Below are 10026 nucleotides of genomic sequence, written 5' to 3'. Positions count from 1 at the left end.
CGGGGGCAGGGGATAGTGGATAAAGATAGAAAGATGTTTGATAGATGAATGATAAAAAGTACTGAAAAGGAAATAAATCAAAATTCACGAAAATTAAGCACATTCAAGTTAGGGGATGTCTTAATTAGATGCACTGCCGAAGATCGTTTTGAATAAGTGTATGAAGTGTCGAATATTTATTAAGATTTCTGAACAATGAGTTCAACCACAAAACAGCCGGCAAAGTGGGAATCTGGAAGCGATTAGGGAATTGTCTTTTGTCTGAACCATTCCCTGCTAAGGAAACTGGCTGATGTTGAAAAAAATTATACTTACGGTACAGTCTGCTTTACTTGAAATAATGAAGGGAGTATTTTAGGAGCATAATTTAGATTGCACTATCCTATCAACAAGTGGGTAATCACTGGTGCTTTACCATAAATTCATGTATATCTAAAATACTCTGACACTGATTGATTGATTTGAGGTTTTCTGGCATCCTTGGAGTTATAGTCTTCCTATCCGTATGTTAGCGGCATTGGTATGTTTGGAATAACACTCCAAATTTTACTCTTACCTAACTTAATATTTTGAAATCTGCTTTCTTAAATAAGATTTTTCTCCAATTAGTAATTTACATTTCTTTTTAGGTGCTTTATACTATTTCGCATTTTCCTTATCAGATGCCGGGAAGCCATTTAAAAGTTCATTTCATCCATCTAAGGATCTGGAAGGCGAGTAATAATGAGCACACATGAGTTGAAGTCGCCATTGACCCCCTTTGTAAATACTTTCTCTAGTTTATTTACATCATCTGTTGTCAATATTTCAATTAAGTCGACCGCGGAGTCTAGTAGTCTATAAAAAAAATGTTTGCAGTATATTTTTTTTCAGCTACGTTTTTTTTCCCTATTTTTTTCTCTTCGCTTTATTAATTTTGCCTGAGGGAGACTCATGGTTTGGAAAATAATAATAATACTAGAATTTGAGATAAAACAATGAAATCTAACAGCATTTTACTAGTAAAAGTAATACGCGATGATCTTTTAATTTACTTGTATCTCTTTATATATATATATATATATATATATAAATATATATATATATATATATATATATATATAAATGAATTGACTAACAAGACGCTAATAAACTAATATTGCCTTCCAAGTGAGTGAGCAGCAGCGATAAACGTTCTTATACTTCATAATTTATTTACACAATTGTCATTAAAATTCCGTAAAATAAGTAAAGTTTCATTCAGGAAGAATACCGACTGTAGTTTACTAAATATGTAAGTAGAACTATTTGAAAATTCTTAGGGATGTTTATAAAAGCAACCATCGATTAATGAGGGCAACGTCCAGTCTTGTATCTTTCTCTAATTGTCCTGAAAATCCAGTTTAACAGTTTTCAAAGGATCGTGTGTGTAGAGGTAGACTACTACAGCATCAGGAGTTCAAAACAGGACACTGGACATGGAATGATGAAGATGGTGATGAGATGGACAAAGCAGCAATTGGACACGTAACAATGGTGGCACCTGTAACATATCCCCTTTCCTGGTCAGCCCTCCACTGAGAGTATTCTTATTCTTTCTTATTCTCCCTGGATTGTGAGGGACGTAAGTTCCTTCACCAGGAGCGAGGCGAAGAATATAATCAAAGGGACACCTACATTAGTACAAGTTACTAGTCCTGCACAACTATCTTGTCAATAATCAATGTAACCATCTATCTATCGGGTGTAACAGGGTCTAACCAAGTTCCAGATACACAGTGAATGTCAATTTGTTTATTGTATACCTCACTTGTGATACCATTACATACAATGTCTTTAGATGAAGTCTGTAGACATTGATTATAGAGATAGATGATGAAATGTATTTTATTCAAAAGAGAGAGAGAGAGAGAGAGAGAGAGAGAGAGAGAGAGAGAGAGAGAGAGAGAGAGAGAGAGAGAGAGAGAGAGTCAAGGAATTACAAGGATTTTTGATGTCTCAAAGACTTTTTAGTCCATCCGGGAGACTCCATTTGCTCTTGGGTAGAGCGATTTGGTTTAAATGTTTAGAGAGTTTTTATGATCTTGTCTAACTTATTCTTGTTCCTGTTCACTACGTCCGTTGGAAGTCTGTTCCATATAATACCATTTAGGGAGGGGATAAGGAAAGGGATAGAATTTTGTTACAGGCAGCGAAAGAAGTAGAGAAAGGGGTGTGAAAAAAGTTGCAGGGGAAGAGAGAGAGAGAGAGAGAGAGAGAGAGAGAGAGAGAGAGAGAGAGAGAGAGAGAGAGAGAGAGAGAGAATGGTGTAATACCATTACAAGAAGGAGAAAGAAAATAAGGTGTAATAATATAAAATCGAATTTTAATCAAATTAAAAGTCAGTCAAGTTACTTCATTCCATTTAATACAGGTTTTAATTTATACATATGAATAAAAATTGCTTAAAATTTTCATTTGGAAATACATATGAAACATTCAATAGTCTTGAACAAAATATGACAAGAGTTAATGTTAGCAATATCTAATTCATAATATCTAGCATGTTTATTGTAATCTAATATTGAATGTGAGCGCATGATGCAATAGGGTTGTTGCCATTAGAAATTGTAGTAAAATAAATAAATAAATACTGTGCAATAGCATAAATAAGGTCGGTTAGTGCACCATAAAGCTCCATGATATGATAGATAATTTAATTTCCAATAAAATTGTGCTTCCTGGTTTTAGAACGTAATAAAGAAAATTTGAGTTCGAAGAAAGATATTTCAAACTTGTCATTTTAATTATATTACAGTGGTTTGTAAAACCAAAAGTTCAGCAAATGTTTCTTTGGCAGACTCGAATGAGGAAGTGTGTTTGACTTCTTTTTATGTGTGTAGGAGACAATTCCTATTTGCTCAGATTAATTACATCATTTTTGCCTCGCTCTGTATCGGGGACAAAAAAGAAGAAGAAAAAATTAAAGACCCAATGCTTCGTGTTAGAGTCTTCAGAATGAACATATCTACAGTCGGTAAGTCCAAGAACCACAGATAGAAGACCATCTCTTATTTCGAAAACTAAAAGCTATATATCACAAGAATAGCTTAATTCCGTTCGTTATTTAAACTATTATTTCCAAAAATTGGAGTAACTTGGTCGTTGTTTGTCCATCCCAACGGCCATCTTGGATGCAATATTTCTTGATCTTTTTCATATAAATTTTATTATTCGAACTCCAGATTCGTGATCAATAGTTTTAGAAAAAAAAAAAAAAAAAAAAAAAAAAAAAAAAAAAAAAGAAAAAAAAAAAAAAAAAAAAAAAAAAAAAAGAGTACTACCTTGACTCGCGAGTCAGAATCAAGATGATCACACATTAAATTTTGGTTTAAACACAAGAGTATCAATTATCTTGTATAGTTTGTCAATTGGAAATCAAAAGTCATGGAGCCACCAAGGTGACTGTTCATCTGAGGGGGAAAGAGTGTAATGCCGTTACACACACGCACACACACACACCCACCCACCAACACACACACACACACAAAACACACACAAAGAGAGAGAGAGAGAGAGAGAGAGGGAGAGAGAGAGAGAGAGAGAGAGAGAGAGAGAGAGAGAGAGAGAGAGAGAGAGAGAGGTAATACCATTACAGAATTACTTTCGGTGTAAACGTACTCGTCTATCATAAAGGAGCTTTCTTTATTCATAACAACTGATCGATTCCGTTTGTAGTTCCTTATTATCGTGACCCCTCTGCCACCCCCCCCCCCCTTGTATGTGGCTCCCGGAGAGTGAGCGCGTCTGCTTTATACTCCAGCAATTACATGACTCTTCTATTTTTCACGAACCTAAAATTTTCATCCATAACGTTGGTTTTTAAACTTGCATGTGTAATCTGGATAATTCCGCTCCTTTTATTAATAAAAAAAGAGTGGGTTAGGTGGCAGACGTGACAACTCAATGAACACGATATATAACGGCCCTGAATAATTCAAATGTATGGAGGAAGGATAATGCGCGACAATTTGTGATAGCTAACTGAAATATCCATGAAAACAGAAACCTGCGCAGAGATGGCTAGTTATTATTATTATTATTATTATTATTATTATTATTATTAGCTAAACTACAACATTAGTTGAAAAAGCAGGGGAAAAATAGCCCAGTGAGGAAAGGAAATAAGGAAATAATTAAACTACATGAGAAGTAATAAACAATCAAAATAAAATGTTTTTAAGAACATTAAATGCATGAAAATAGATCTTTCTTACATAAAATATTGAAACCTAAAAAAAAAAAAAAAAAAATGAAAAAAAAAAATACAGGAGTAATAGAGATAAGATAGAGTAGAGTGCCCGAGCCTACCCTCACACAAGAGAACTCTAACCCAAGACAGTGGAAGCCCATGGTACAAAAGCTATGATGCTACCGAAGACTAGAGAACAATGGCTTGATTTTGGATTGTCTATCTCCTAGAAGAGCTGCTTATCATAGCTAAAGAGTCTCTTCTACCCTTACCAAGAGGAAGGAAGCCTTTGAATAATTACAGTGGAGTAGTTAACCCCTGGAGCAAAGAAGAATTGTTTGGTAATCTTAGTGTTGTCAGGTGTATGAGGATAGAGGAGGTTTAAAGGCCACTCATGAAAGGCAGAGGCCAGGGATAGTGACATTGCCCTATCAAGCAGGACAGTGCCCTAGAGACTGACAATATAAACATATGATCTGCGCCCAAGCCCCTTCTCCACCCATGCTAGGACCAAGGAGGTCCATAAAAAGGCTGTTGATAGTCATCAGATAGACCTCTAGGCTTCCCCGAAAGCCCCCATCCTTAGCTCACAAGGATGGAGAGGTTGCAGCAACCAAAGAAACTAACGAGTTTGAGCAGGACTGGAACTCCTGTCTGGCGATTACCAGTCAGGGACATTACCAATTAGGCCACTGTTCAGTGAATATACAGAGACAGGGATGCAATGCAGTACTGTCTGAACAGTCAAAGGACCCAATAATTCTCTAGCGGTTGTATCCAACATCAATATTGTTAATACGTCAAGAATCCAGAGTAAGTGAGACAGAACCAATAACTGTATTTCATGAAAACATTCCTTAAGAATAGCGAAGCCTGAATCTACATGAATGTTAGACCTACTCGGCGTATGAGGATTTCTGGGCTGTTATTCAACAATCGCTGTCTGATGATGTCACGCCCATTGAATTATCCCATGTCTTCCTCTGTCGTCCTTAAGTAAAAGGACACCAAGTAATGTTGAAATAAAAACAAAACAAAAATAAAATAAAAACAATAACCGGCGTACAATGGGGAGATTGGATAGGTTCGTTGCTTAGGTAAGGATCCATTTTTCCTTCTTAACGTGTACATAAAGTATGATGAACTCCACCTGTTTTAAATGTGCAACCCATTTGTATTCGTGCATGGCTGTTGTTCAATAAAAGTAAGGCGTGAGCTGTTTCCTCATAATGTGATAAATACTCTACGTGTTCTGACTTTATACTATATATATGAATGATTAAGAAAACCGTTACATGTATATGTGTTATATATAAACACCGGAATACTGTGCCAGAAAGATTAAATTTCAGGGAAAACTGTAACAAAATTAAATAGAGAGAGGAGGAGAGAGAGAGAGAGAGAGAGAGAGAGAGAGAGAGAGAGAGAGAGAGAGAGAGAGAGAGAGAGAGGGGGGGGGGGGGTGTTGTGATCTTCCAATTATGGAATCATTCATTTTCTTCCTGCCAGCCATCCATTACTTAACTTTTGACTAACATCGCATCCTAACTCATATACAAACCTTCACAAAAACCTTTATATTTCAGCCAAGAAGGATCTTTAGCGTCAGGTTTTCATAAACAATTCAAACTTGATGCCGGCTACAACCATTCTAAAATTCATTCTCTCCAAAGACATTTAACAGGACCCTTAGGGACATTATGATTGTGCGAAATTGAGGACCACCGTATGATCAATTCAGAACCGGTATACGGAAGAACCAGCTCTGGAGTGGGAGTCAGCCAGCAAGGCCCAGCACTCAGGGTTGGTCTACAGATTTCTTACTTGGAAAGGGTGTTGACCTTACCAACTCCGGACGTCCCTGAACAGACACTGAAAACCTGTAACTGGAATTCCGATGAGAGATGAAAACTGAAACCTTCATGGTTATCAGTCCAGGAGATCTTCGATTCCCATTATTGATAATGAAGGAATTTGGTTGAATTTAGTAACCTTTACGGTTATCAGTTACGTAGAATTCCAGTTCCCATGTTTGTCAACATCAGGAATTTGGTTGAATTCCGTAACCTTTACGGTAATCAGTTGCGTAAAATTTCAATTCCCATGTATGTCAACATCAGGAATTTGGTTGAATTCAGTAACCTTTACTGTAATCAGTTGAATTCAGTTCCCATGTATGTCAACATCAGGAATTTGGTTGAATTCCGTAACCTTTACGGTAATCAGTTGCGTAAAATTTCAATTCCCATGTATGTCAACATCAGGAATTTGGTTGAATTCAGTAACCTTTACGATAATCAGTTGAATTCAATTCTCATGTATGTCAACATCAGGAATTTGGTTGAATTCCGTAACCTTTACGGTAATCAGTTGCGTAAAATTTCAATTCCCATGTATGTCAACATCAGGAATTTGGTTGAATTCAGTAACCTTTACGATAATCAGTTGAATTCAGTTCCCATGTATGTCAACATCAGGAATTTGGTTGAATTCCGTAACCTTTACGGTAATCAGTTGCGTAAAATTTCAATTCCCATGTATGTCAACATCAGGAATTTGGTTGAATTCAGTAACCTTTACGATAATCAGTTGAATTCAGTTCCCATGTATGTCAACATCAGGAATTTGGTTGAATTCCGTAACCTTTACGGTAATCAGTTGCGTAAAATTTCAATTCCCATGTATGTCAACATCAGGAATTTGGTTGAATTCAGTAACCTTTACTGTAATCAGTTGAATTCAGTTCCCATGTATGTCAACATCAGGAATTTGGTTGAATTCCGTAACCTTTACGGTAATCAGTTGCGTAAAATTTCAATTCCCATGTATGTCAACATCCGGAATTTGGTTGAATTCAGTAACCTTTACGGTAATCAGTTGTGTAGAAGAATGGCAATGGTTGAGAGAAAAATCCAACTCTCTATTGATAAAATTATCCATTGGGCCGATATGAATAGATTTAAGTTCTCGACTAGTAAAACTACAATTGTCCATTTCTGTCGTATACGGGGAGTACATCCAGACCCGGATATATACATCAAAGGTCAACGGATCCCATGTGCAAGTGAAGCTAAATTTTTAGGGTTGATATTTGATTGTAGGCTTACATGGGTTTCTCACTTAAAAGCATTAAAAGCTAAATGTGTTGAAGCTATGAATCTTTTAAAAGTATTGTCCCATACATCATGGGGGCAGACCGCAATACAATTTTAAAATTATACAAGGCCTTGATATTTTCCAAAATTAGTTATGGATGCGAAATATACTCGTCAGCAACCCCAAGTCGGTTAAAAATATTAGATTCAATACATCATGCTAGCATTAGATTGTCCACAGGAGCCTTTAGAACTTCGCCTATCACAAGTCTCCTTGTTGATGCTGGGGAGTTGCCTCTAGACCTTTACCGAATGTCCTCTATTATTCGGTATTGGTTTAGATTGCAAAGACTCCCTAATTCTTCTGCCTTTCAGACTGTAAGCCTTGTAAGACACTCAACCTACTTTGAGCTGCACCCAAAATCTCCTCAACCTTTTGGGTTTCGGGTGAAACAATTATTAAACAATCTGGATTTAATTAGAATTAATGTGTTTCCATTCAAGGTATCATCAACGCCTCCATGGAAATTACCTGACATATCTTTTTGTAAATACTTTATTGGAGTTAAGAAGAATATGACTGACTTAGAATCCAGGTCTCTTTTTATGAACATGTCGAAGAACATAGGGGATCGACTTTTATATATACTGATGGCTCCAAATCTGATGCTGGCGTTGGATTTGGAGTACATAGTAATGATTTTAATTGGAGAGGTGCACTTCCTCTAACAGCTTCCATATTCACTGCCGAACTGTATGGCATACTAACCGCTATTGAGAAAATAGCTTTGGAAAAGGAGGGTAATTTTACCATTTTTAGTGATGCAAGGAGTGTTCTTCAAGCTTTACAAGTTTTTAATTCTAGTAACCCTCTAGTTTTAAAGATTTTAGAATGGCTTTTTATATTGGACGGAGAGGTATAACAGTTCAATTTTGTTGGGTTCCAGCACATGTAGGTGTGTCTGGGAATGAGAAGTCCGATTTACTGGCGAAGAATGTGGCATCCGAGTTGCTACCAAGGAGACATCCCATTCCCTGTAATGATATCCTACCTTACATCAAGAAATTGGTTTGTAATAAATGGCAACAGCACTGGGATAGTCAAGATGGCAATAAAATGAGGGAAGTAACAAATATCATATCACCTTGGAGGTATAACATGATGCCCTGAAAGTGGGAGACGGCTCTTTGTCGCCTCCGAATTGGTCACACATGGTTAACACACGAGTTTCTGCTGAAGGGCCAACACCAACCGTATTGCGAGGACTGTTTAGCACCCTTAACAGTGAGACATTTGTTGACCGAATGCCATAATTTTACTAACTTAAGAAATAGATATCTGTTTGAGGCTCGAGGTGAGGATGGCAGGTTCATCCTTGCCAAGATTCTTGGACATGATGTGTCCTACTATGCGAGTGGAATTTTTAGATTTATTTCAGAAGCAGGTCTTCTGAAAACTATTTAACTATTGTAATGACTTCTTAACTTTTATGGTTTTAATTGAATTCTATTTCATTTTTCATATATAATAAATGCTATGGGCGTCAATGACCTTAGATGTCAGGTTGCCAGAAAACTTTCAATCAATCAATCAATCAATCAATTCCCATGTTTGTCAACAACAGGAATTTGGTTAAATTCAGTATCTAAAACCATCATGGTAATCAGTCCAGGAGATCATCAATTCCCATTTTTGACAATACAGGAATTTTGTTGAATCCAGTAATTGAAACCTTTATGGCAATCGGTCCCGTAGATCTTCGATTCCCATTTCTTACCGAACAGGGATTTTGTTGAATTCCGTATGGAATGCAGTTCGGCTGGGAATATCAACTAAGAAGCAAATGCCTAATAAATACAATTTTAGATTCCTTGATGTTAGAAGATAACACATGTCTGGTACAAATAACTTAGGTATGTAAAGACATGTCAGAGATAAATTTTAATTAAATTCCAGGTACTGAAGAAGTATCTAATTTTATCGTCATGATTTTTCTTACACGTTATTACGAGCCAGACAAGAATCAGAGGAAAACTAAATTTCTATTACGAAATGCTAACTGGGCTTCTGATAAACAACTGGAAATAAGTTGTTAGGAAAATATGCGTTAGAATTTTGATGATGAAAGATCAAATGTTAACACTGATCAGCAATTTATCCTTTGCTAGAAATATTTCAATTATAAAACGAATTTTTATTTTTTTGTGGTGGGGGGGGGGAATAGTCAGACAGGCGATGAAAGATAAAGTCATAACAGTCAGTATCGCAACTACAGTATAACTACTATAGCTTGTAATACTAACTACATTAACATTAAATAAAATACCGTTAATGAATATAAAAATGCTGCAACAATAATGATGATTGTGGAGCAGGAAGTGGCGGCCACAATCATTATTATTATTATTATTATTATTATTATTATTATTATTATTATTAGCTAAACTACAAGCCTAGTTAGAAAAGAAGGATGCTATAAGCCCAAGGGCTCCAACAGGTGAAAATAGCCCAGTGAGATGAGGAAATAAGTAAATTATTTAACTATAAGAGAAGTGAAAAACAATTAAATTAAAAATATCTTAAGAGCATCAACAATATAAAAACAAATCCTTCATGTATAAACTATAAAAACTTCAAATAGGAGGGAGAGAAATAGGAAAGAATAGTGCGCCCGAGTGTACCCTCAAGGAAAAGAAAGATGAAGAGGATCTGGAAAAGTT

The 10026-nt window shown here is 36.1% G+C and overlaps 1 protein-coding gene across 1 annotated transcript in view; it reads left to right on the top strand.

Moving 5' to 3' along the window:
• Positions 1 to 6238: 6238 nt before the first annotated feature.
• The window catches only part of LOC137655274 (uncharacterized), a 19161-nt gene continuing 15373 nt past the window's right edge, over positions 6239 to 10026 (top strand). The window contains exon 1 of the mRNA XM_068389160.1: positions 6239 to 7004. Within this exon, the coding sequence (XP_068245261.1) occupies positions 6239 to 7004 (766 nt within the window). The remainder of the gene's footprint in view (positions 7005 to 10026) is intronic.

This window comes from Palaemon carinicauda, chromosome 16, assembly GCF_036898095.1.
Source record: "Palaemon carinicauda isolate YSFRI2023 chromosome 16, ASM3689809v2, whole genome shotgun sequence".
Lineage (NCBI taxonomy): Eukaryota > Metazoa > Arthropoda > Malacostraca > Decapoda > Palaemonidae > Palaemon > Palaemon carinicauda.
Note: the sequence above shows the minus strand (reverse complement) of the source record. Positions and strands in the feature narration are given on the sequence as shown.